This window comes from Trachypithecus francoisi, unplaced genomic scaffold (assembly GCF_009764315.1).
Source record: "Trachypithecus francoisi isolate TF-2019V2 unplaced genomic scaffold, Tfra_2.0 Contig01579, whole genome shotgun sequence".
Classification (NCBI taxonomy): domain Eukaryota; kingdom Metazoa; phylum Chordata; class Mammalia; order Primates; family Cercopithecidae; genus Trachypithecus; species Trachypithecus francoisi.
The window spans coordinates 36,166,778-36,194,593 of NW_022681442.1; the positions used below are offsets into that span (position 1 = coordinate 36,166,778).

Consider the following 27,816-nt stretch of genomic DNA (forward strand, 5'->3'; position numbering starts at 1 on the left):
ATCATGCCACCTCACTGCAGCCTGAGTGACAGAAACAGAGACCCTGTTGGGGGAGGAGGGGGGAGAGAAGAATAAATAATTTTTTTAAATTTAATTTAAAATTAAATTCAGATCTATGAAATGGTATATCTGAAGTCACATAGCAAGTGCTTGACAGAGGCCAGTTTCAAATCTGAGTCTGTTCAATTAAAAAAGCTACACTCTTCCTTCTCTTTTATACTGCCTGACAAGGTTAAAAAAAAAAAAAAGTAAGTTTTCGAAATTAATTTATAAAACCCAATTTAAACAAGACTGTAGCAAATCATTTTGATGCAGCTTCAAGCACCAAAATCGGGTCACTGGTAGACTGGCATTCTTACTGTGATTATCCTAATTTGTTTTCTACTGAGTGTTGATTTTTTAGAACAGTATCTGAATTTTAACTATGCTCTTGGTGGGGTAAGGGGAAAGGAGCAGTAGGCACATTATCAGCATGCTAGGAACCCTTCACTATCTTTGGAGAAGGTTTGGCTAGAATTGTCCAATCTTTCCTATACTAATATATGAAACTGAAACAACTTCCAAATCTAAATCTGTGATACAGTGCTATGAGCACTGTATCTTCTGGGAAGATCCTAACCCTAAATCCTGGAGAGCTGTGGAGTAGTAGGTTGAGATTGACAGATTGTGAACGGTTATTTTCTCCTTTCCTGTAATAATTTGCACTGCTTATGGTTGTCACTGCTCTACTCTACAACGGGCATCGATTTCCTCACTTCCCTGATTCACTTACTCCCTCAGAGAGGTAGTATGTAGCAAGATTGTCTTAAAGGTTTGGAATAATGGAGGGGAGAGGTATATTATAGCACAGGAAAAGCAGTAACTTGAAACCAGAAAAATCACTGCCCAAAATGTCCTTCAGCCAGTCCCCAGCCTTCCCTCTGTGTCCACTTTAGGTCTTGATTTAACTCCAGTTTCTTAGCCCCCTGTTATCCCCACTTTTTATTTTCCAAGCTCCTACTCACTCTTTTTCAAAGTGAAATTGTGAGGATTTTTCATCTTGGATTGTATGCATGTAACGTTTCATGTAACTATTTTATGTCACTCCACTTAGTTATAAAAGGGACATATGCTTTATGGTAATAAATCCAGATTGAATGTCAAGAGTCATGCAGTCTCCTGCTGACTCAGCCTAACCTCTACAGTGACTCACTCATAAAATTGGGAGTGTAAATTAGTGACTGTTTCAAAGGGTACTGTGAGAGTTAATGAGTACCTCTACTGCATTTCATCCTGCTTGGAAACAGTCACATTTAACAGTATATGGCTACTATGCTGTTTCTGCAATAGCCACCCTTCTTTTTCAGTTCTGTCCTTAAAGCACAACATCATAAGTAGCAATGGCAGAATTAAGGATATCTTGCCAGGGATATGGGCAGGGCTAATAAATGTGCCAAGGATATGGCCATGGTCTGATGTGGGGAAACATTTATTTATCAAGCCAGGTTATAGGAGTATATAAGGTGAGTCCTCCTGGAGCTGTTTGTCAGTGTCGAATCCTTTGTTCTCTTTTTCTGGTTAAAGCAGGTGGTAGTGCAGTGGCATTTATTTGGATGAGTGAAGTACAGAGTGATTGGCAGGTGCCCTGGGGAGGCCTGTCTTGGAGACACTTCCATGAAAGCAGTATTACTGACTCTTGTCTATTTTTTAGGCCTTTTTGACAGCCCCCCAGGGTCAGATGATGCAAAGCTTATTGATATATTTTATCCTGGAGATCAGCAGTCTGTGACATTTGGAACCAAGTCTAGAGTGGGAATGGGTGGCATGGAAGCCAAGGTAAGAATCTGGTGCCTTAACGCCTATAACAATTTTAAAGCCCAAACTGTATTGTATCCTTTTACTTTTGTAATTATATGGGGGTTAATGGTTCAGATAGTAGGCACATACACACTTAAATATGTACATACCTAAATATAGATTTAATGAGTGTTGCATTCCAACATTTAGTTATGTCTGTGTATGTAGGTTTTTTTCATTAATATTATATGAACAGTGTGTTCATGTTGTAAACTCTGCAAGGGCAGGGCCTATATATTTTTCATAATTCATAAATCTCTCATTTATCAGTTCAAATATTTCTTGATGAAATCTTTCAACCTGCAGCCAATTAAGCCGACTGAGTTCCTTTCCTCATGGGGGCCCAGTGTGCAATGGCTGCAAACAGCAGCTTCCCTGGTAGTGATGCAGCCTGTTTGTTGTATGGGTTGCTCTAAGGGACCTTGGAGACAGTCCTTTCAGATGGACGTTTATGTTTCTGACCTTGCACTACCCCAGTGTAGGCTCCAAACAGGCATGCAAGGTGCCATTGGAAAGCCCCAGGGCACTGTGGCCAGGGTTCACATTGGCCAAGTTATGTCCATCCGCACCAAGCCGCAGAACAAGGAGCATGTGATTGAGGCCCTGTGCAGGGCCAAGTTCAAGCTCCCCAGCCGCCAGAAGATCCACATCTCAAAGAAGTGGGGCTTCACCAAGTTCAATGCCAATGAATTTGAAGACATGGTGGCTGAGAAGCGGCTCATCCCAGATGGGTCAAGTACGTTCCCAATCATGGCACTCTGGACAAGTGGCAGGCCCTGCACTCATGAGGGCTTCCACTGTGCTGCCCCCTCTTAATACTCACCAATAAATTCTACTTCCTGTCCACCTAAAAAAAAAAAAAAAGAAATCTTTCAAAAATTTTGTCCCATTAATTGTTCTTAGAAGTTATACCCCTGTGGTACAGCATCACATATATCAACAGCACAGATGAGGACAAGATCCCCACTTAGAAAAGCCGAAAGTACTCAAGATCAGACTCTGGTCAAACCGTCAAACCCCAGCCTGTTGGTCTCCTTAGTTGTTTCTAAGTTGAGGCACAGCAAATCAAATGTAGGAGTTATGAGTGCCATACTAGGGAGACTGAAGAGAACAGACTGGAAACAAAGGATAGGTTGGCTTACCTTTAAGTAACACATGCCAAGGTTGAGCTGGAAAGTGTGTGAGCTGTAATGTGTTTTCAGAGCTTCTAAGCTTTTAAAAACACATTTCGTGTACTTAAGTTGTTCAATATCAACTTGTATTTTATATCTTTTTGCAAGTTTAAAATGTGGGTAAGTAGATCTGAATCTCATGTTTACTGGATCTAACCTGTCTCATTAGGTGAAAGCAGCCCTCTGGGCTTTGCAAGGTGGCACTTCTGTTGTTATTGCCAACGGAACCCACCCAAAGGTGTCTGGGCACGTCATCACAGACATTGTGGAGGGGAAGAAAGTTGGTACCTTCTTTTCAGAAGTAAAGCCTGCAGGTAAATAGTTCTTCATAAGGTCCCAAGTCCTGTGATAGGAACTAATGACACCTGGCTTAGTTAGAGATCACAAAATTGATAATGCTAATATTTTGAAATATGGCATTGTTTTGAGCACTATTTGCAAAATCGGATTTTGCTTTGCCTTTGTGAAATTCTGTCTAACCTGCCTAGCTAGGCCTATTCTCTGCACAATCACTTGGTTAAAGTATATAAGCGTTGATTTTCTCAAGAAACATTTGCTAGGCCTATGTTAGATGCCAGGTAGTAATAAGCACTAGAGATGCAAAGATGCATATGATATAGTACGTGCTGTCGAGTGTTTACAAAGGATAGAATTACCTCATAATCTGCATTCAGAAATGTAAGCACATTAAAAAATACCGCCAAAGTGGAATTCAGAAGAATTCTAGAAAACTTAAAGTATATTGTCTACCCCAGAAATACAGGCAAGTTCTTATGTTTATGTCCGAGTGAATCTGGCACATTCTTTTGCTATTTTATTGGTCATACTGATCCCCTGTGTGTAACAAGGATCATGTGTTCCTTCTGTGGGCATGATGAGCCTGTGCATGTGCTGGCAAAGTGAGAGAGAACTAAGGTGACCAGGACCTGATATTTGCACATATTCTTGCAGGCCCTACTGTTGAGCAGCAGGGAGAAATGGCTCGATCTGGAGGAAGGATGTTGGCCACCTTGGAACCTGAGCAGGTAATAACCTTAGCTGATAGTATTGTTACAGTTTTCAGAGTGAGTCATGCTGTATGGTTACAGGAGTCAAACCTGCTGACTCCGTCTTTATTCCTAGTGAGCCACAGAGTTATCTGAGTTACAAGTCTGATTCATATTCGCTCTGCCTTTTTTCTTTTTCTTAATTTTATTTTCTCTTTTATCTTTTATAGACAGAGGCCCAAGATAACTTTTCATCACTATGATGTTTCGATCAAAAGCATTATAAAAATGATGAGATTAGGAAGGTTACCTAATTCTGCCACATGCTGGGCATGGAAATGCAGGAAAATTACTTATCGCAACCCATTCCAAATCCCCTGACTTGCCTGGAAGATGGGAAGCTCGAGAGCCTGCTCCCTAGTTGTAGCCCTGACCTGTCTGGCATGAATTAGTCTAAGTAGCAAACATGAAGAGGCTGGAAGTGGTGAGGAGGTCAAGTGGAAGCTGGGAGCTGGTCCCCCGGGGGTTATATTGTCAAGGATGGATTTGAGAGTAAGGATGTATATGGGTTTATACTAGTGAATCCTTTGGCCTGAGAAAAGAGAAAGTAACTCCAACAGCAGAGAAAGGAAAGCAAAGAAGGAGCCTAGCTTCCCTTTCAAACCACTTCTCTCTACTCCTCCAATAATCAGCATACTGATTTGCCACATTTCCTAATCTAGCAGCGTCAGGTTTGGGGTGTCTTCAAGTACCTAGGACTGAACTTTTTCGCTTTGATTAAATGCATTAAATAAATAATTTACGAAGAAGAACCAGATGTAAAAACTTACCTGGAAATAAACCAGTTAATGATATTAAATAAGTAAGACTCTATATATCGTGTTACTTCAAAGTCCTGGCCCCTGTACAGTTACATAATCTACAAATTATACAATCTTTTACAGATTGTATCCATCATGCCCCTTCCCCACCTCCTTTTTTTTTCTTATGACTCCTGATTATTATAATTAGCCATGGTTTGCTAATTATAATAATCAGGAGTCGTAAGAGGAAAAAAAAGAGGAAAAGTGAGAAGTGACCTAGAGGTTGGCAATGAGAGAGGAAGGAAGAAATAAGGGGAGCAGTGGTGGGAATAAGTGATGGGAAGTCAGGAGATTTCAGTTGGTGGTGACCTTGTATATGGGAGCAAGGCCTGGCACTCTCAGAAGAGTAGGTTTAAAAACTGTGGTGTGCATTCTTCTTGGATTAACATCTCTGTTTTTTTAATGGTGTACCTTTCTTCTAGAGAGCAGAAATTATCCATCATCTGGCTGATCTGTTGACGGACCAGCGTGATGAGATCCTGTTAGCCAACAAAAAAGACTTGGAGGAGGCAGAGGGTAAAGACCAGACAATTTAGAGTCAATGTTATGGAGGGGTGTGGGTTATTTTGGTTTTTAGTATTACTAGTAATTCTTATGTCTACCTGAAGATAAGGATTGTTATAAAAGAAATTGTACATTATATATCATTTCCATTGTCGGTAGGTGGGTGATCGGTATTCTTCTTCCCCAGTTACTTTAGTACAATCCCCAAAGGAGCTTTTTTCATTCCCCGCAGGTCACAGTTGTGGCTACTATGGCAGTCAGGACAAAAAAGAACAAGATTGAGAACACCACTGCTTAAGACATTCAGCTAATAGCTAACATTTATTGAGGTCTTTCTGTATTGACAGGCACTGTACTAAGGGCTATACAGTCAGGATGTCATTTAATCTTCATAACATAGTGCCTCTGAGATAGCTGCTACTTATTATCCCCATTTGACAGAGAAGGAAACTGAAGCTCAGAGAAGCTGTCACTTGCCCAAAGCCATATGGTCAGTGATGGACCAGGATTTAAACACGGATGGACTGTACATGTGAAAGAGTTGTAGAAATAGTTTGTGCAGCCTGTGAAGAAAGATAGCTTGTTTCTTAATTAACCAGTCTTTTGTCTTCCCTGAGTTAGCACCAGGTGCCATCCAGAAATACCCTTGAGGTGCTAATGGTAAAGTAAGATGTTAAACTCACATTGTAAACACCTAGAGATGTAGAGTGTCAGGGCCCTGACTCTTTCTCTTCTTTTTCTTAATTCTGTCCTTTCCACCTTAAAATAAGAAGGATTGATTTTATGGGGTTTTGAAGTTCGTCTGCATTATCTTGAACATCCATATTAATGGTGTTTGTTTCAAAGAAATTTTGCAAGGTTCAACAACATTACTTTCATTCCTTAAAACATTTTTGAACCATTGTTTTAGAACTTCCTCTAGAATTTACATCTCATTTTTATAGTATTACAAAACATAAAATAGATTTTCAGAACTGGAAGAAATCTTTGATACTATTCACTCATTAATTTAAAGTAAAAGAATTAAGACCCACAGAGAGTAAAGCTATTGTTGCCCGAGGTTCCACAGCTTGTTGTTGGCAGAACTTTGACTTCTGATCCCAGCTATACCTCTCTGAACATGCATAAGGACACACAGTGGGTTGAGAACAAAGCCTTGGGTATACATGAGCGTGGCTTAGCAATCCCAGTTCAGGGAATTTATCCTCAAAAACTATTTCTAAAGAAAATAGGTCTTTAGGCCAGGTGCGGTGGCTCACGCCAGTAATCCCAGCACTTTGAGAGGCCAGGATGGGCGGATCATCTGAGGTGATGAGTTCGAGACCAGCCTGGCCAACATGGTGAAACTTCATTTCTATAAAAATACAAAACTTACGGCTGGGCGCAGTGGCTCACGTCTGTAATCCCAACACTTTGGGAGGCCGAGGTAGGCGCATCACCTGAGGTCGGGAGCTTAAGACCAGCCTGACCAGCATGGAGAAACCTCATCTCTACTAAAAATACAAAATTAGCTTGGCATGGTGGTGTAATCCCAGCTACCCAGGAGGCGGAGGTTGCCGTGAGCCGAGGTGGCACCATTGTACTCCAGCCTGGGCAACAAGAGCAAAACTCCGTCTCAAAAAAAAAAAAAAAAGCTGGCCATGGTGGCTCAAATTTGTAATCCCAGCTACTCGGGCGGCTGAGGCAGCAGAATCACTTGAACCTAGGAGGCAGAGGTTTCAGTGAGCCGAGATCCCACTACTGCCCTCCAGCCTGAGCAGCAGAGCAAGACTCCATCTCAAAAAAAAAAAAAGAAAAGAAAAGAAAGAAAATAGCTCTATCCAAAGATTTTTAGAGCAGGATTTATCACACTGAAAAACTGGAAAGAAGCTGAGCATTTAATAACATAGGTGTGGTTAAGTGTGTTCAGCCGTATCAAATTAATGGAATATTTAGTAGTAATTAAGATGATTTTTGCAACATGGAAAATGTACTTGGGTTGTGAGGTGAAAAGCTAGGATGTAACATTTAACATACACTATAATTAAAACTTGTTTTTTAGCATATGGGGAAAAGTAAAGAAAATTAATTAATTTGTATAATTGGTTGGTAGAAAGATGGTTTAATTTTTTTTTCTTAATATAAGGTCAGTTGCTTCCCCCCAAGGCAGAAATCTTTTTATTATTTTATCTTGGTGGCTGTGACTGTAAAAAAAAGGAAAGGAAAAATTTTTGTGATCTCAACATTGACAACAATAATGATTTGTGATATATGATTTCAAATGGTTTTCCTGAGTATATACATGTACATATATGAATATGTACATACATGTTTGTGCGTGGAGAGGGAATCACACCATGTATACTACTGTTTTTAAAGAAAATTCTGGGCCGGGCGCAGTGGCTCATGCCTGTAATCCCAGCACTTTGGGAAAGGCCGAGGCGGGCGGATCTTCAGGAGATCAAGACCATCCTGGCCTAACACAGTGAAACCCCGTCTCTACTAAAAATACAAAAAATTAGCCGGGCATGGTAGCAGGAGCTTGTAGTCCCAGCTACTTGGGAGGGTGAGGCAGGAGAATGACTTGAACCTGGGAGGCAGAGCTTGCAGTGAACCGAGATCGCGCCACTGCACTGCAGCCTGGGCAACAGAGCAAGACTCAAAAAAATAAAAAAATAAAATTCTGCCTATGAGCTTGCCATAATTCTATTTTTTTTTCGGCCAAGTGTGGTCGCTCATACTTGTAATCCCAGCACTTTGGGAAGTGGGGACAGAAGGATCACTTTAGCCCAGGAGTTCGAGACAAACCTGGGCAACATAGTGAGACCCCTATCTCTACAAAATATGTTTTAAAATTGGCCAGGCGTGGTGGCTCATGCCTGTAATCCCAACACTTTGGGAAGCCAAGGCAGGTGGATCACGAGATCAGGAGTTCAAGACCAGCCTGGCCAACATGGTGAAACCCCGTCTCTACTAATACAAAAATTAACCGGGCATGGTGGCACACACCTGTGGTCCCAGCTACATAGGAGGCTGAGGCAGGAGAATTGCTTGAACCCGGAAGGCAGAGGTTCCAGTGAGCCGAGATTGTACCACTGCACTCTAGCCTGGGCAACAGAGTGAGACTCCATCTCAAAAAAAAAAAAAAAAATACATGTTTTAAAATTAGCCAGCCATGGTGATACATGCCTGTAGTCCTAGCTACTCTGGAGACTGAAGCAGGAGGATCACTTGAGCCCAGGAGTTCAAGGCTGCAATGAGCTATGATTGTACCGCTGCACTCTAGCCTCGGTGACACACTGAGACCCTGTCTCTAAAAGAAAAAAAGCAAAAAAGTTTTCTTTATTAAAATTCTATTCTCCTTCCCAAAATATTTAACATTTTATTTTAGAAGAAAACATCTTTGTTGGTTCCGATTATAAAAATAATTCACTCATTATAAAAAAATAAAATAATATAGAAAGATAGATTATTACTTTTCTGGATGCATTCCAGATTTCTTCCTGTGCACACATATATGTGCGGTGTTTGATAAATAGGATCATATTGTACATGCTGTTTTATAGTTTGCTTTTTTTGTAGACTATATCCTAGGTAGCTTTCCATGTCAGTGAACCTAGATATATTATTTATAATAACTGAATTATAAACCATTGTCTGAATATTTAGGTAGAATTCAATTTCTCAGTATTACAAAAATGTGGTAAGTATTCTCATTACATGCCTGCCTGTTCATACAAATGATAAATTTCTGGAACTGAAATTGCTGGGACAAAGGGTATCAGGGTACACAGCTTTACATGATGCTATGCACTGCCAAACGGATGCCTAAGAAAGACAGTCTAAGTCGTATGTCATTGTCTTCCTGAGTCTGTTCCTAATGCAGTCCCACATGTTCAATAAAACATCAAGACACATCAGTTGGGCCGGGCACGGTGGCTCGCACTTGTAATCCCAGCACTTTGGGAGGTCGAGGCGGGCAGATTACTTGAGGTGTGGAGTTCAAGATCAGCCCAGCCAACCTGGTGAAACCCCATCTCTACAAAAATGAGCCAGACCTGGTGGCGCATGCCTGTAGTCCCAGATGCTAAGGAGGCTGAGGTAGGAGAATTGCTTGAACCCAGGAGGCGGAGGTTGCATTGGGCCTAGATCGTGCCACTGCACTCCAGCCTGGACGTCAGAGTAAGACCCTGTCTCAAAAAAAAAAAAAAAAGACACATCAGTTGGTAGCTGCAGCCTGCCAGGTGTGCTACTTCATCATATCCTCTTAATGGCTTTTCAGGGAGACTTGCAGCTCCTCTGCTGAAACGTTTAAGCCTCTCCACATCCAAACTGAACAGCCTGGCCATCGGTCTGCGGCAGATCGCAGCCTCCTCCCAAGACAGCGTGGGACGTGTTTTGCGCCGCACCCGAATCGCCAAAAACCTGGAACTGGAACAAGTGACTGTCCCAATTGGAGTTCTGCTGGTGATCTTTGAATCTCGTCCTGACTGTCTACCCCAGGTGTGTATATACCCCAGGTGAATAAATACCCTGCCACTGGGGGCTGGTGCGGATATTGGAGGAAGAATATATATATATATATATTTTTTTTTTTTTTTATTATTATACTTTAAGTTCTAGGGCACATGTGTACAACTTGCAGGTTTGTTGCATAGGTATACATGTGCCATATTGCTTTGCTACACCCATCAACTCATCATGTACATTAGTTATTTCTCCTAATGCTATCCCTCCCCCAGTTCCCCACCCCCCGACAGGCCCCAGGGTGTGATGTTTCCCGCCCTGTGTCCAAGTGTTCTGATTGTTCATTTCCTACCTATGAGTGAGAACGTGCATTGTTTGGTTTTCTGGCCTTGTGATAGTTTGCTGAGAATGATGGTTTCCAGCTTCATCCATGTCCCTGCAAAGGACATGAACTCATCCTTTTTTATGGCTACATAGTATTCCATGGTGTATATGTGCCACACTTTCTTAATCCAGTCTATCATTGATGGACATTTGGATTGGTTCCAAGTCTTTGCTATTGTGAATAGTGCCGCAGTAAACACACATGTTCATGTCTCTTTATAGTAGCATGATTTATAATCCTTTGGCTATATACCCAGTAATGGGATCACTGGGTCAAATGGTATTTCTAGTTCTAGATCCTTGAGGAATCGCCACACTGTCTTCCACAATGGTTGAACTAATTTACACCCCCACCAACAGTGTAAAAGCATTCCTATGTCTCCACATCCTCTCCAGCATCTATTGTTTCCTGACTTTTTAATGACTGCTATTCTAATAGGCATGAGATGGTATCTCATTGTGGTTTTGATTTGTATTTCTCTGATGACCAGTGATGATGAGCATTTTTTCATGTGTCTGTTGGCCGCATAAATGTCTTCTTCTGAGAAGTGTCCATATCCTTTGCCTACTTTTTGATGGGGTTGTTTTTTTCTTGTAAATTTGTTTAAATTCTTTGTAGATTCTGGATATTCGCCTTTTGTCAAATGGGTAGATTGCAAAAATTTTCTCCCATTCTGTAGGTTGCCTGTTCACTCTGATGGTAGTTTCTTTTGTTGTGCAGAAGCTCTTTATTTTAATTAAATCCCATTTGCCTATTTTGGCTTTTGTTGTCATTGCTTTTGGTGTTTTAGTCATGAAGTCCTTGCCCATGCCTATGTCCTGGATGGTATTGCCTAGGTTTTCTTCTAGGGTTTTTATGGTTTTAGGTCTAACATTTAAGTCTTTAATCCATCTTGAATTAATTTTTGTATGAGGTGTAAGGAAGGGATCCAGTTTCAGCTTTCTACTTATGGCTAGCCAGTTTTCCCAGCACCATTTATAAAATAGGGAATCCTTTCCCCATTTCTTGTTTTTGTCAGGTTTGTCAAAGATCAGATTGTTGCAGATGTGTGGTGTTATTTCTGAGGCCTCTCTTCTGTTCCATTGGTCTGTATCTCTGTTTTGGTGCCAGTACCATGCTGTTTTGGTTATTGTAGCCTTGTAGTATAGTTTGAAGTCAGGTAATGTGATGCCTCCGGCTTTGTTCTTTTTACTTAGGATTGTCTTGGCAATGCAGGCTCTTTTTTGGTCCCATATGAACTTTAAAGTAGTTTTTTCCAATTCTGTGAAGAAAGTTATTGGTAGCTTGATGGGGATGGCATTGAATCTATAAATTACCTTGGGCAGTATGGCCATTTTCATGATATTGATTCTTCCTATCCATGCACATGGAATGTTCTTCCATTTGTTTGTGTCCTCTTTCATTTCGTTGAGTAGTGGTTTGTAGTTCTCCTTGAAGAGGTCCTTCATATCCCTTGTAAGTTGGATTTCTAGGTATTTTATACTTTTTGTAGCAATTGTGAATGGGAGTTCACTCATGATTTGGCTGTTTGTCTGTTATTGGTGTATAGGAATGCTTGTGATTTTTGCACATTGATTTTGTATCCTGAAGAATATGTTTTCAATACTGGAGATAAGCTTCCCAAAGACAGTTGTGTGTGTGTGAAGGTCTTTTAACCAAAAAAAAAAAGATAATTTTTGAGACTTTATTCTCAGGTTGTTCTTGAGGTAATATACGTTCTTGATTCCTCCAGTATCCTAAAGTAGTTGTTCTTATGTCCATTTTAGAGCTGGAGAAATTGAACCTCATAGAAGGTAAGATTCCTGTCACACTTGTAAGGTGCAGCTGGGACTGTAGCCCAGATCAACCTACCATACCACAGTGCAGGAGCAAATTTCCAAATATCTTAGCCTGTGGTTCACTTTGTTCTCTGACCACAAGTCTCTGTTAGCCTGCTGCTGTCATTCATGTATAACTGGCTTGGCCCGTGTGAAAAGGACCCGTTTATTGATGGCTTCCTATAGGTACGTCTGTTAGGAAAAAGAACTTTCAGTAGTTAATGGAAATTAGAATGCAACCCTTGGCCAGGCACGGTGGCTTATACCTGTAATCGCAGCACTTTGGGAGGCCGAGGCAGGTGGATCATGAGGTCAAGAGATTGAGATCATTCTGGCCAACATGGTGAAACCTTGTCTCTACTACAAAATACAAAAAGTAGCTGGGTGTGGTGGGACCTGTAATCCCAGCTACTCAGGAGGCTGAGACAGGAGAATCACTTGAACCCAGGAGGCAGAGGTTGCAGTGAGTCAAGATCACGTCACTGCATTCCAGCCTGGCAACAGGGTGAGATTCCATCTCAAAAAAAAGAAAAGAATGCAACCCCCTTTAAGCAAGTTGACATATCACAGCCTCCTGTTGAGAAAGCATATGTTAAAGTTCTTACCAAGCAGCTGTGCTGGGAAATACAAGGTGTCATTAGAGAGTGGCCCCACTTTATTACCCTAAAATCCCTCCCTGAATTCTGGGAGCATTTCCCCCACTGGACTGTCCTATAGGATACCAGCTCTTTCTTTGCACTAGCCCCGAAGTCTCAAAGGGAAATTCTATTTTAAAAACAAAAAACTAGCACCTCTTTACTATTAGACCTAGGTGACTGTGGAATCTGGAATGCTCTGTGAAGGGTACTATCTGACATCCCCTAAAACCAGTGTGTTCACCAAGGGGCTCCCATACCACTGAGGCCTGTCATCAATCCCTGGCTGATGCTGGCTCACTACCTCTCTGGCCACATACCTGTCTTGCAGAAATGCCCCAGTGATGACTGCCAAACTCACCTCTGCTAGTAGAATTGGGCCTGAGTCTCTCTGGACTATATCCATGAACTTTCTTTGCTACCACTCATCCATACCAGCTAATACGTCACAAGGAGCTGATACCTCATTAGCTAACTACAGCTGAGGCTCCTCATCTGGACTCAACCCTGGATGGTTTCACAGAATCCATGAATCCTAAAAATTGTGTGCAATATTCTGTGTGTTTATGTCTGGAGAAAGTTTACTTAACTTTTATAAGAGGTAGGATGAGCAGGTCAGAGTCACTCACTCTTTGCTCTAACAAGGTAACTAGCCCTTCTCCTAGATGGTCCACCTTTTCCTCCCCAGATAGGCATGTGGGAAAAAGACTCTGTTCTCAGCAACTCTACCACAGCTGTCCAGGGGCTGGCAGGAGCTCTGGTCTTCTCCAGGTTCTTAGCACCATGTACTTAGAGCTCTCAGAACAATTCCAAGGCCAGAGTAGGATGTGGCCAGAGGAGCTGCCCAGCCTCAGCCTGATCAGATGAAACAAGTGCTTCCCTACAGAGGTGGCTGAAGACCCTGTTCTCCACGGTGGAGGGTGCCATGTGGCCCTGGCTACTTAATTCAGTTCTCTTTGTTTTCTTTGTTTGTTTGTTTGTTTGTTTGTTTGAGACAGAGTCTCACACTGTTGCCCAGGCTGGAGTGAAGTGGTGCAATCTGCTCACTGCAACCTCTGCCTCCCAGGCTCAAGAAAGTCTCCCGCCTCAGCCTCCTGAGTAGCTGGGACTACAGGCGCCTGCCCCACGCCCAGCTAATTTTTGTATTTATAGTAGAGATGGGGTTTCACCATGTTGGTCAGGCTGGTATCGAACTCCTGACCTCAGGTGATCCACCCACCTTGGCCTCCCAGAGTGCTCGGATTACAGACGTGAGCCAGTGCGCCTGGCCAACTCAGTTCTCTTTGCTAATGGTGCTAAGGAAGCAATATAGTTTAGTTGCTTAAAACCCAGTCGTTTGTTCTGGAGTCAAACCACCTCAGTCTGGCTCCCAGCCCTGGTATTTATAAGCTGTGTGACTTTGGGGAGTCATCAACCTCTCTGGGCTTCAGTGCCCTTTTCTGTAAAGTAGGGGATAAAACAGGCACTTAAATCACTGCAGCGTTGTGAAAATGAAACAGCATAGGCCTTATAAAATGATGAACACAGTACTTAGCACACAGAAAGAGTGCTTATGAATGCTAACATCACTGTTGCTATTACTGTTTCTCCCCTTTGATCCACTGCTCTCTCTTTGATCTGCAGGTGGCAGCTTTGGCTATCGCAAGTGGTAACGGCTTGTTACTCAAAGGAGGGAAGGAGGCTGCACACAGCAACCGGATTCTCCACCTTCTGACCCAGGAGGCCCTCTCAATCCATGGAGTCAAGGAGGCCGTGCAGCTGGTAGGTCCCTGGGAATGCACCAAGTCAGGCCCAGAGGGGCCAGGTCAGGTGTTTGAGAATTTAAAGCAAAACTTAGGCCACACAGAGCCAAGACTACAGGCAGACTTGACACTCCAGCAGACCTGTGTGCCCATAGACCTTAGGCCATTCTGCAGAGCCAAATGGGTCCTCAGTGACTTAGGAAGGCCCCTGCCTTATAGCTGCATCTTGGCACTATTTATTTACAAGGATGTCAATTAGACCTTCATTTTTTGGGTCACAAGGCAGCAGGAGTACCAGACCTAGAGTGTGAGGCCTATGTTCCTGTCATTGGCAGAGTGATCTAGGGTAAGTCAGATGAGAAGCTTTACAGAAGTTTGTCATAAACTGTCATGCAGTGTGTTGAGTATCCGATCATGCTGTTATCGCTATTATTATTTAAGGGCATTACTTTGACCATTTCTCTTTCTCTTCAACTGTCAAATGAAGTTTGATAATAATAGCTACTACTTGTTGAGTACCTACTATGTGCAAGGCTCATTTTATCCATTAACTCATTTGATCGTCACAACAGTCCCATGAGGAAAATATCATTAATTATTAGACTCATTTTCTACATTGGGAAAAACAGATTCAGAGGTAAAGTAATTCCCCAAGAGTCACACGGTGTGTGATAGAGTTTAGATTGGACCTAGGCTGACTCCAGATCCTTTTTTTTTTTTTTTTTGTGGCTCATTTGCTCCAACATTCCAGGATTCTGTTGGCTACTGGGAGAATGTCTACAAACCTGCTCATTACACACTCAATGACCAGAATCTGGTTTTTTTCTTATGCCAACATAGTGGTTGGAAAGAGCATAGATTTTAGGGATTCAAATCCCAGCTTTACCACATCCTAGCTTACACAGGTGCCCTCCCTCCTTTTCTTCCTATTGATGTGTAACATACATACAGTAAAGTATATAGATCCTGTGAACAACTCTGTGACTGTTCACACACACACATACATAACCACCAGCCATATCAAGATATAGAACAGTCCAACATCCTGGAGGGCCCCCTGTGCCCTTCCCAGTCAATATGTAGCCCCCTTCCCCACAAACTACTTTTTTGACTTCTGTCACATTAAATTACTTTTGCCTTTCTCTTTTGAGACATAGTCTTGCTCTGTTGCCCAGACTGGAGTGTAGTGGCACAATCTCAGCTCTCGATTCACTGCAGCCTCAGCCTCCCAGGCTCCAGCAGTCCACCCACCTCAGCTTTCCTGGTAGTTGGGACTACAGATGTGTGCCTCCAGACCTGGCTAATTTTTGAGGTTTTTTTTGTTTTTTGTAGAGACAGTTTCACCATGTTGCCCAGGCTGGTCTCGAACTCCTGAGCTCAGGCAATCTGCCTGTCTCAGCCTCCCAAAGTGCTGGGAATGTGCCACCACGCCCGGCCTTTTGCCTATTCTTGAACTTTATATAAATGAGATCAAACAAAACACACGTTTATGTTGCCTGTCATTTGTTCGTTATGTCTGTGGCATTCATTCCCATTGTTGCATCTAGCAGTAGTTTTCTCATTTAATTGCCATGTAGTGTTCCATTTACCTGCATGTACTACAGTTCATCTTTTCTTCTGTTGATGAATATTTAGGTTGTTTCCAGTTTTGAGCTATGTGGAATAAAGTTGCTGTGAACATTCCGGTACATATATATATTTGTTGTAAAAGTAATATGACCATATGGAGAAAAATTAAAAATCAAGAGAAAACAAAATGCCCATAATCTCAGTATCCTCGCACAGGCTCTTTAAGTCATTCCAATCCACATCCCAGGGTAGAAGTTGTCATCAGAAGTTATGAGAACCATGACTGCCTATCAAGACCAACCCAACATTTCCTCAATGCTGTGAACAGAAAACCAACAGAGCAGCCACTCCCTTTTGTGATCTTCATGGCCTGAAGTAGTGTACTGCATTTAACCTCCATAGATACCCCTTTGTGCTGCTTCTGGCATTTTAAAAATTGTCTGCCCAGTATTATGACTGGCAGTACCCTAGTGCTGCCTTCCCTACTTGATGCTGAGCTCTTTGAGGGCATGCCGTGTGTCCTGTGTGATCCGTGATGCGGAGCACAGCACCGAATATATAGTGTTTGATAAGCATTTGCTGGACAACTTTTTGATTCCCATGATCGGGAGCTTAATTTTGTTTTTAGAAGAAGTTTCACAATGTCTCACTTAGTTCTCAGAATGTACAGATGTTTATCTGTAAAAGGGAAGCTGCTATTTTCATATTTTGTGTGGTCACAAGATGTCATCTTTATCATTTTCTTCTTTCCTTCTAAAGGTGAATACCAGAGAAGAAGTTGAAGATCTTTGTCGCCTAGACAAAATGATAGATCTGATCATTCCACGTGGCTCTTCCCAGCTGGTCAGAGACATCCAGAAAGCTGCTAAGGGGATTCCAGTGATGGGGCACAGCGAAGGGATCTGTCACATGTATGTGGATTCCGAGGCCAGTGTCGATAAGGTCACCAGGCTAGGTGAGCTCGATGGGGTCTCCTCTTTCACAAGGGGGAAATGTTACATCCTCTGCAGCTCTGGATCATATTAGTGGAAACAATTCTTTGCTCATCTTTCAGTCAGAGACTCTAAATGTGAATATCCAGCTGCCTGTAATGCTTTGGAGACTTTGTTAATCCACCGGGATCTGCTCAGGACACCGTTATTTGACCAGATCATTGATATGCTGAGAGTGGAACAGGTAAGAGTTCCACAGGACTAGTACATTACTTCCTGTCTTAGAAGCCTGCGGAATTAAACCAGGCACAGCCATACCACATAAGGCAGTTTAAGAAACAATATTTTTTAATATCTCCTATGTACAAAGTTCCATGCTAAGTACAGAGGTGAGTAAAACACATACTCCTGCCCTCTAGTAGTTGAACCAAACCAATACCCAAATAGCTTTATTACAAAGTGGAATGTGTTGTGTGCTAAAGAGGGTTCAAAGGTAAGACAGACCACATGGCACTATGCTGACTGAACTGTTTCTGGCAACCTTTTATTCACATATCAAGGTGATCCCAAGCGTATATTTTTTTTTAATTTGATTTGAAAAGATGGTGCAGAAATGTTTCAAACCAAAAACTATACATTCACTGCTTGCCCCCAGTGTCTTTGGTTACCAATATTAATGTACCTAATGCAGTGGTATTTGGGATTCAGTAATTTGTAGAATGTCTGGATTATGTTTTTACCATGTTGTTAAGGTTGTAAACAAACCAAAAGCCAGTAAATTTCAAATATAAAGTTGTGCTGTGTCCTAAATTCATGCCTGCAAGAAAATATAATAGATGCCCTCAAGGCAAAAATGGACAATCTGTTAAACTCTCTGCATGGATGCATTTTAAGTTTTAATTTCTGATGTCACAGTACACTTTCAGAATTACATAAAGCAGCATGGCAGTAGAGAATGTGCTTGTTGGCCTTGGTTACTTTGACTGAGCATGTGTCTCTTCCCTTCCATCCTTTGACTGGAAAGGAAGGCTCCAGTTAGCTTATAAATGTGGCATGGTCCCAGTGAGAACTGGAAAGAATTGTCTTGAAAATGAAACTGTACTCCACAGATTACAAGGAAGTTAGATCACATGATCATTCATGTTCGGTGTCCTTACTTTACTTTGGTAAGGAAGCCTGTTGATTGGGCACCTGTGTTTGCCAAGCACTACAGTGAACTGGATTAGACAGGAGGAAAGCTCTCCTTTAGCCGGGACTAAACCCTGCCCTCAGACCTAATTTGAACACACCAGTGTTATCCTCAGTCATTAAAATGAGGATGGCCTTGAAATTCCAAATCAAAATGAGTCACTGTGTGTACTTCATCCAGCACTTTTGGATGGTGTAAAGTAAAGCCAGAAGGATGACTTGCACAGTGATGGGATTCCAGTCTCCAAGGAACACAAAGGAAGTGAGATCCCAGATAGGAAACAATGGCAGGGCCTTGGGAATCATGAGGATAAGGCAGACAACACTCGTAACTTGAGCCAAGGCAAAAGCTTGGTCCCAAAGAATCAAGGCATGAAGCCTGTCCTGGGGATGTCTCAGAGAACAAGGCTTACGTGGGATCCAGCTTGTGATTGGGGCCATCAGTGACCAGCCTCAAAATACTTAAATTCCTCAAACCAGAAGCAGAATTAGAACCAGAGCCTAGGGCTGAGCTGAACCTAGAGGTGGGGCCAGAGTGACACAGTTGTAAATCAAATGAGTAGCCACAGTTTGAGGTGCTGAAACCAAGTACTAGGTACCTAACCAGGTACCTGACCAAGTACTGCTTACCTCTAAAGCAAACCTGGGACTTCGCCAAGGTACAGGGAGTAGGAATGTATATGTGGCACCTCTCTCTTTCCATGCAAGTCCGGTGCCTAGGTACCATATGCAGGGACTGGGATCTTTCTCATCAAGTATTCGTTTTAGTAAAATGCCAGAAGTCAAGGCCTTATGTTTGTTGATAACCCACTGAATGCCTTGCACATTCTTTTTTATTCTTTTTTTTTTTTTTTGAGACGGAGTCTTGCTCTGTCACCCAGGCTGGAGTGCAGGAGTGCAGTGGCACGATCTCGGCTCACTGCAACCTCTGCCTCCGAGCTTCAAGCAATTCTCCTGCCTCAGCCTCCCAAATAGCTGAGATTACCTGCCACCATACCCAGCTAAATTTTTAGTAAAGACGGGGTTTCGCCATGTTGGCCAGGCTGGTTTCGAACTCCTGACCTCAAGTTATGCACCGATCTCAGCCTCCCACCGTGCGCGGCTCACCTTGCACATCCTTAACTTTCAAAGGCTTCCTGCTTCAATCCTTGTTCCAATTGCCTTGAGGGCCCTTTGCTTGCAAGTGGCCGGTCAGATCATGCTGTAGGGAGGAAAGTAGGACTAGTTCTGTTGTCGAGGCCACAGGAGCCACTTTGGGCTGTGGTTTTACAGGCTCACCTTTCTCTTCTATCCTAGAGCTTGCTTATTTCAGTTGTTTTTGTGTTGTTGCCCCTGGACTTTCCTCTGTTCCAGGTAAAAATTCACGCAGGCCCCAAATTTGCCTCCTATCTGACCTTCAGCCCCTCCGAAGTGAAGTCACTCCGAACTGAGTATGGGGACCTGGAATTATGCATTGAAGTAGTGGACAACGTTCAGGATGCCATTGACCACATTCACAAGTACGGCAGCTCCCACACAGATGTCATCGTCACAGAGAACGGTCAGTGTCCAAATGCTTCCCGCATAGTGTCTGCCTTTGCTGCTTTCTGATCCTGCTCCTCTTAGCCCCTCTTGGCCTACAGAAAAGCATCATTTGAGTAGGCTTATGGTAATGCTTAGTAGTGGTTGCATTTGGTACTTTGATGAGTGCTTTCATATCACTTGATTGTATTGTCACAGCCGGAGGAGGCGGGGCAGGGATGATTAGCTCTGCTTTGAAGGTGACTAACCCTGTCAGCCACATTATCATTTAAGACATGCAACAAATCTTACAAAGTAGTTAAAATAACCCATTTTACAGCTGAGGAAACCAAGGCCCAGGAGATTAAGGGCAGAACCAACTCTGCACATTCATTCATTCATTCATTTATTCCACAAGTATGTATGCAGGGACACTCCTGGGTGTCAGATACTGGAGCCTCAGTGGTGGAGGATGCCAGTAGGGCCCCCTCGAGGAATTTACAGTCAGCTAATTGGGGCACCAGAGCAGTGCCACCCATATTAACAGCCAGCATTTACCAAGCACTCACTGTGTACTAGGCACTAGGATGAGTACTCCCCAGGTACTAACTCATTTCATCCTCTCTACAACCCTATCAGCTAGGTAATGTTGTAAGTCCCTTTTCGCCCAGACACAGAGAGTTTTATATACCTGCAGAAGGTCACAGAGCTAATGGGTGTACAGCTGGAGTTCAGGCCTAGGCATTCTGGCTCTGGAGCCCATAAGTTGGAAGTTTAGGCAGGTCACCTGCATGGGAGATCTGAATTCCAACCCAGTCTTTCCACAACACTGTGACTGATGAAGCTGACTTGTCTTCTTCCTGTTGAGATTTTTCACAAGCCTGAATATTTAATATGTGAGAACACATGGGGAGGCTCAGTGGGGACCCAGACCCTGCCCTGATCTGTCACCAATGAATGGCTGGAAACGGGGATGTTCTCTGGGTATCATCCTAACTTGGTTTCCCTTTCTTTACCCTGCAGAAAACACAGCAGAGTTCTTCTTGCAGCACGTCGACAGTGCCTGTGTGTTCTGGAATGCCAGCACTCGCTTTTCTGATGGTTACCGCTTTGGACTGGGTAAGAAAGACTCTGGTTGGGGAGAAAGAAGTTCCTTATGAAGCACCGTGTGGTCCAGGGGTATATTGAGGTGGGGAAGACACCTCCCCTTGACTGTCACATGCTTGGTCAAGATAAGAGAGAGACAGGCTGGGCATGGTGGCTCCCGCCTGTAATCCCAGCACTTTGGAAGGCTGAGGTGGGTTGATCACCTGAGTTCAGGAGTTTGAGACCAGCCTGGCCAACATGGCGAAACCCTGCCTCTACTAAAAATACAAAAAATTAGCCAGGCGTGGTGGCGGATGCCTGTAATCCCAGCTACTCAGGAGGCTGAGGCAGGAGAATTGCTTGAACCCGGGAGGCAGAGGTTGCAGTGAGTCCGAGATTGCACCACTGCACTCCAGCCTGGGGGACAGAGTGAGACACCATCTCAAAACAAAAACAAAAACAAAAACAAAAAAACAGGCTTCTGGCAAGGTAGGATTATCAGAGAGAATAGTTAATGAAACCTCCCATGAGTTGGTGGAAGGCCTGTCTTCTAAGCATTTCACATGCTAAGAAGGCAGGTGCTTGTATTTCATTTTTCATAGAGGGAGAATGAGATTCAGAGAAGTGTAGTAACTTGCCCAAAGTCTCACAGCTGGCATTCAGACCCAAACTTGTGCAAGTCCAAAGCCTGGGTTCTCCCCCTACAGCATGGGCAGACCACAGCCTGCCTTTTTGCACAGGCTGTGCCAGAGGTACATGCTGCGTCCCTTGAGAGCACTCCTTTTACAGACTGATTTCACCCACAGCCAGGTTGCCTCAGAGATAGGAAACCCCGCAATAGTAGGACAAAAGAAGGTACCGTGGGCCTAAGTACCAGGATCAAAACAAACAGGCCAGCCGGAAGTACAAGTTTACCTTCTACAGCAGACTTTGAAATAAAAAGCTTCAGAAGGACATTTCTATCCCCTTCCATTAGGTATAAAGTATCCAGCCCTCTGTCGTGTTGGGGTTATTTGGACAGTCTCTGGTTTTCAGGGGTACCAGTATATAAAACTCCAGAACAGGCACAGTGGCTCACGCCTGTAATTCCAGCACTTTGGGAGGCCAAGGCAGGCGGATCACCTGAAGTGGGGAATTCGAGATCAGTGTGACCAACATAGAGAAACCTCATCTCTACTAAAAATACAGAATTAGCTGAGTATGGTGGTGCTTGCCTGTAATCCCAGCTACTCGGGAGGCTGAGGCAGGAGAATCTCTTGAACCTGGGAAGCGGAGGTTGCAGTAAGCCGAGATCGCACCATTGCACTCCAGCCTGGGCAACAAGAGCTAAACTCCATCTCAAAAAAAAAAAAAAAGAAAACCTCCAATAATACATTTATGACACGTTTCTGAATATTTGAGAATTATTTCAACCACTCAAAACATTTTAGGCCATGTGCAGTGGCTCACACCTATAATCCCGGCGCTTTGAGAGGCTGAGGCGGGAGGATCTCATGAGTCAGGGAGTTCAAGACCAGCCTGGGCAATGCAGCGAGACCTCCTCTCTACAGAGATGAAAAAATTAGCCAGGTGTGGTGGCGTGAGCCTGTAGTCCCAGTTACTCAGGAGGCTGAGGCAAGAGGATCCCTTGAGCCCAGGAGTTCAAGGCTACAGTGAGCTAAGATGGTGTCACTGTACTCCAGCCTGGGAGAGAGTGAGGCCCTGTCTCTATAACAAAACAAAACAGAAAGACACACATTTTAATCCTTCTGAACTTTTTGAGTAGATGATCTGCCTGGAGAAATAGTTCTCACCAAATTGTTAAAGATTGTAAAAGGGAATTTAACTCAGTTATTCTTAGTCATTATACTATTTTAGTTCCCCATTTCTTTTATGTTGGGATTTTGATGTAATTATCACATCACTTGCACTGATCTTTATACTCCATGTACTTGAAAAAGAAATAGCAATATATTTTTAAGGGCTGGGGCACCCAGCAGTCAAATGAAAATCCAGGATGAGGGAAGAACAAAAGACCGTTTCATTGTCCTTCCAACACCAGCTCAGAGTGAAAGCTGGTTGAGTTAAATTCCTTGTGAAATGCATTAATGACAATAAAGATTTTATTGAACATTTACTACACTCCCAGCACTGTGCTAAGTGTGTCACAAGCATGCTCTCACTTCATTCTACAAAATGAATTCTTTTTCCAGATGAAGAAACTGAGGCATGAAGTTAGGTAGCGTGTCCAAAGTCATGTGGTCTCTATGCTATTGAACCAGAATCTGAATCCTGCTGGTTTCACTCTCCTTGCCAACCACTACCCCAAGCACATCCCACCCCCGCTGCGTCTCCTACTTGCTCTTCTCTCTGCCTGCAGCACCTCTGTCTGGTTTTCTCCTGCCAGCTCCTTCTCACTGTTCAGGTCTCAACTAAAAGACACTTCCTTAGGGAGGCTTTCCCTGACCACCCTTCCCAGCGTGTCCCCAGCTCCACCACACAGCCTCTGTCATAGCACCCATCACTGCACTTGAGCACCACAGGAGACTATTTACTCACCTGTCCTTTGGCTGCCTCGCCCACTATAATATCAGCTCCACGAAAACAGAGCCTTGTATCTATTATTCACCACTTCATCCCCAGGGCTCAACACAGTGCCTAGTACATAGTACGTGCTCAGTGAAGTGATAATGAGGGAACCCTGCCTCCAGTGTACACAGTGCAGAACACCAAGCCAGGCTCAGGAAAACCCCTGACGTTCCCTAGGTCTGAGCTGGGAGCAAGAGGAAGGGGAATGAACAGTAACCCTTTGATGTATTCAGTAACTGTCTAATGAGTCCCCTGTGCTAAGACTTCTAGGGGATACCAAGAACATGTCCCTTTCTAAGATTTAAAGAGTATTTGAGGAGGAGGTGAAACCATTTTGGTAAACGTTGTTGTACCCCTCAAAACATGCCCATTTTGACTTTGCCAAGTCAAAATATGGTATGCAATTCAGATGCTAAACTGGTATCAGAGACAGCGCTTGTATTAATAGCATTGTCAAAATGCACTGGGGATAAAATACAGAAGAGGGGTTCACGCACTGTTTCACGAGAAGGGGTGTATCATGATTTATAGTAATCGGAGGACATGTTTATGGGAACGGGGTGACTCAGCTGTCCTGGGGAGGATGGGTGAGGAGTTAGCAGGAAGAGAGGGTACCAAGTGAGGGGAAAGCAACAGGGTGGGTCTGGGGCATGGAAAGGAAGCAGAGGCTGGGAAAAGCTACATGTTTTATTCATGCTTTTTCACAGGAGCTGAAGTGGGAATCAGTACCTCGAGAATCCACGCCCGGGGACCAGTAGGACTTGAGGGACTGCTTACTACTAAGTGGCTGCTGCGAGGGAAGGACCACGTGGTCTCAGATTTCTCAGAGCATGGAAGTTTAAAATATCTTCATGAGAACCTCCCTGTTCCTCAGAGAAACACCAACTGAAAAGAGCCAGGAAAACCCGGGAATGTTCCAAAAGGTCTTTGCAGTGAAACTTATCTCAGGAGAGAGCCCACTCTTGTCTCCCAGTTCCTGGTAGGGTCTGCCTGTTGGAAAGTGTACTTGGATGCTTCTGGGCTCCGTTTGGCAATAGCAATCTTGGCTGATGTGTGCGGTCTGTCTCCCAGCTCACCCTTTTTTTTTTTTTTTTTTTTAAAGTAAGAAAATAATTGCTACCAATAGAGACTTTGCCAAGTCCAATTATCTTCTAGGATTGAAAGGTGCATTTTCCCCATATAAAAGGCGAGGAAAACCCATGGCTGCTTTGTATCACCTCAGTGAGTTACAGTCCCCCTTGGCATTTAGTTGGTACTAGAGCCAGTCATCCTTAACAAATCTTTTCACATTTTATTTCTTTCACACATAGTCATCTTCAAAAAGGAAAAAGATTTGGAATTTTAGAAGAGGGGCAACTCTTTTTAGCATTCTTATCAGAAAGTCACAAAAATAGACGGAACCATTTCCACTGGGAAGATTGGCCTTTTGTATTTATTTGTGGGGTAAATTAATAAGCATTCCAGATGCTTGCAGCTTCCTGCATCCAGGAGATGCTGTGTTCCCCGTGATGCAGCTGGAACCTGAGCTGCAGAGAGGAGGTGCGAGTTTCAGGATGTTCCCCACTGAGCCAGAGAAACAGCTACGGCAGTGATGCTTGAAATTTTGTATGAATTATTTTGTCATCCTACCCTTTTCCTCCAAAACAAAAATTAGAGGATTATTTTAATACTTTGGATTCTTCCCCCCTTTTTGAGAAATAAAGTTTTTTTATGAAAAGCCTGTGCATGATTAAAGTTTTCTCCCTTATTTGTCATTACTCCCTTCCTTTTCCTCTCTTGTGACGCTTGTGCCCTGCTTGTGGGCATGTTCTCTTCTCTTGAAGCTGTCTGGGGAGACAAGACATCTACCTCAACAGTGTTTGTTGGTGGAAGCAACATAGGCAAAACCCACAGAGGGACTCAGACGAGGAGAGAAGAAAGGAAAACAGGAGATTAAGCCCCAAGAGCTTGAAGACTAAAAGTGCGGTGAGGGTCTGAAGTTGGTGGGGTCCGACCTGAGCGAGCTCCCACAGTGGCACATAGCCCCAGCTGACATCCTTAGTTCACTGCATCCCCCCAGCTCCTCCCTGCCCGTCTTGTTGCCTCAGGATCTCCTGACGGTTCAGACCCTCCCCACTCTCCCTCCATCTAGCTCCTGTCCTTAGGGCCCCTGGTGCCTGTCTGCAGTTGAAAGATTTCTTGTCTCGTGGGGGCCTCCTAAAGAAGTAAGCACTCGCTTACAATGCTGCTGCTTTTCCTCTGGGGATGTTTCACCAGCACAAGAATGATGGTGTCGTGTGAAACATGTTCCCAGGCTGACTGCACAGCCTGCCTCTCATCCAGACCCTTACATGGTCTGGCAAGTCACCCTGACTGCCCTGCCCTCTGGATGGGAAGTTCTGGCATAGCTTGCCTGAAAAGGCTATAAACAGCCCTGCCTGAAACTGTGAAACTGTCACAGATACCACAATGAGCTCCCAACTAGACAACAAATGCCCAGGTATCTTAAATAGAAGGCAGCCTAAGAGAGCTGGGGCCTTTGGGGAAGACCACTGAGAAGGCAGGCCTGCATCTGGGCCCTGAGAAAGACCACTATCATCAGACAGAAACTCCAAGTTTCACCCATTAAACTGGCCTGCATCAATCATTGCTATAAATGCACACATTGAGTTGAACTGCATCCCACAGAAACTTCAAAGAATTGGGGCTTGAACTTGATCATTCCTTTTTCTCATGTAAAAAGAGCTCTGGAGGTAGGCAGCTTCAAGGCTGAGGTAGTGCCTCCATGAAGGCCATCAGGGGGCTGCTTTTGGTTTATGCTCTTCTGCCCTAGGGCAAGGCTCTTGTCCACATGGTAGTGGCATTCCAACCATCAGGACTGCATTCCAGCCAGCAGGAAGAAGGAAAAACCATAGGCAGAGGAGTGTCTGCCCGCTGCCCCTTCTAAGTGACGTTCCAGGAAGACCCCCGCAGTGGCTTGACCAAAACTAGCTCATGGCCTCCCTTCTCTAAAAGGGATCTGGGAGGTGTAGCTTTTTTATTTGGGCACACTGCAGCTCCAAGAAAGTAAGGGTGGTATTGGTAAGGGAGGAGGAAAATCGGATAGGGGAAGAAGATTATCCTAATTGATTCATGGAGCTGAGAGCAGGATTCGTTCACCTAAACAGTATGGCTGCTGGAGAACAAAAGAGGGCTGGGATGGTGACCAGAGAGGTAGCCACAATGTCCCACTGCACTGCCTCACAGAAAGGAAATGGAAAGGAGAGGTGAGCAGACACTAAAGATTCATGGTGCGATTTGCAGCCCAGTGTAATGGAGGGAGCACTGAACTGGGACTCTAGAATTTTTTTTCCAGCTCTATCACTGACAAGCATTGTGACCTTGGGTAACTAGTTAAACATTTTTGCCTCAGTTTCCACACTCACAAAATGGGAGCTTGGATAAGCTTTCTAGTAAGATGGGGGTGTGGGAGGCTCTTCATCACTAAATTGCAAATTAGCTGAACAAGGTGTTTTTTTATGTGATATCCATAGCTGGCCAAGTCTTTGGTAGGCATTGAAAGCTAAACGCAACATCACTGATCCGCTCTTCTCCACGCACACACACCCCTCTGCTATTTGCTGGATTTGTGGACCTCAGACTACTTCAGACTGTGGTTCAAGGATCATTGTAACAGAATGACCACAGGGGCTAGCTAAAACTGTAGATTCCTGCACCCAGATCTGCTGAGCCAAAATTTCTGAGGATGGGGCAAGGAATTGGAATTTTTAGTAAGCCCCTTATGTGATTTATCCTAGCATTACCACTACCGTAAGTAACCTGAGAGTTTTGTTTTTCTTCCATAATGAGAAGTCCAGAAGTAGCTCAAGACCAACAAGGCAACTCTGATGCCATTAGGAACCCAGACTCTTTCCAACTTTCAGCCCTGACATTCTTAACTCCGCAACTTCCCTTGCACCACGATGACTGTTCCATCTCCACACCTGTGTTCCATCTATGTCCCAGTCAGGAAGGGCAGGGGAAAGAGGCATGCACAGCTGAGTTCGCCCAACACACCCACATTCAAAGAGCTTTCCTGGAAGCCCCAGTCAGTCACTTTGCTTATATCTCATCAGGAGGAACTGTTTCTTGAGGCCACGTGAGCAACTATAGCTGCGAGGAGGCTGGGAAATAGAGTTTTATAGCTGGGCACATTCTTGCTCAAACAAAAATCAAGATTCTCTTTGTGAGGAAGAGAAGATAAAAATCGGGTAAGCTACTACATTAGGGGGTAGCCATGTTAGGTACAGTTACCCCTAGTGACTTTCCGAAGAGTAGATTTTCTTGGAAGGGTCTTTTATTCCCTTGAGCTCATTGATAAGTTTTGTAATGCGGGTTTATATGGGAAAGCTAAAGTGCTCCGTAAGAGATGGAGAAAAGACAAAATTCCCAGGCAGTTTTGGAGAGGAAAGAGTAAGTCGTAGGCCGGTGCAGTGGCTCATGCCTGTAATCCCAGCACTTTGGGAGGCCAAAGCGGGTGGATCACCTGAGGTCAGCAGTTCAAGACCAGCCTGGACAACATGGCGAAACCCTGTCTCTACTAAAAACACAAAAATTAGCTGGGCATGG

At 43.8% G+C, this 27,816-nt stretch overlaps 1 protein-coding gene, 1 non-coding gene and 1 pseudogene across 8 annotated transcripts in view; all 3 read left to right on the forward strand.

Moving 5' to 3' along the window:
• ALDH18A1 (aldehyde dehydrogenase 18 family member A1) overlaps positions 1-24,949 on the forward strand; it is a 53,213-nt gene extending 28,264 nt beyond the window's left edge. For all 7 annotated transcript variants that reach the window (XM_033187767.1, XM_033187807.1, XM_033187811.1 and 4 more), the window contains 11 exons: positions 1,691-1,815; positions 3,178-3,322; positions 3,960-4,033; positions 5,280-5,373; positions 9,623-9,843; positions 14,268-14,405; positions 16,715-16,910; positions 17,010-17,131; positions 19,429-19,615; positions 20,599-20,694; positions 23,937-24,949. In XM_033187767.1, the coding sequence (XP_033043658.1) occupies positions 1,691-1,815; positions 3,178-3,322; positions 3,960-4,033; positions 5,280-5,373; positions 9,623-9,843; positions 14,268-14,405; positions 16,715-16,910; positions 17,010-17,131; positions 19,429-19,615; positions 20,599-20,694; positions 23,937-24,118 (1,580 nt within the window). In that variant the 3' untranslated portion in view covers positions 24,119-24,949. The remainder of the gene's footprint in view (positions 1-1,690; positions 1,816-3,177; positions 3,323-3,959; positions 4,034-5,279; positions 5,374-9,622; positions 9,844-14,267; positions 14,406-16,714; positions 16,911-17,009; positions 17,132-19,428; positions 19,616-20,598; positions 20,695-23,936) is intronic.
• On the forward strand, positions 1,822-3,165 carry LOC117069515 (annotated as a pseudogene).
• Positions 2,137-2,270, forward strand: LOC117069929. The gene has a single exon (XR_004431722.1). It is a non-coding gene; the product is annotated as a small nucleolar RNA SNORA70 (small nucleolar RNA).
• Positions 24,950-27,816: the final 2,867 nt, after the last annotated feature.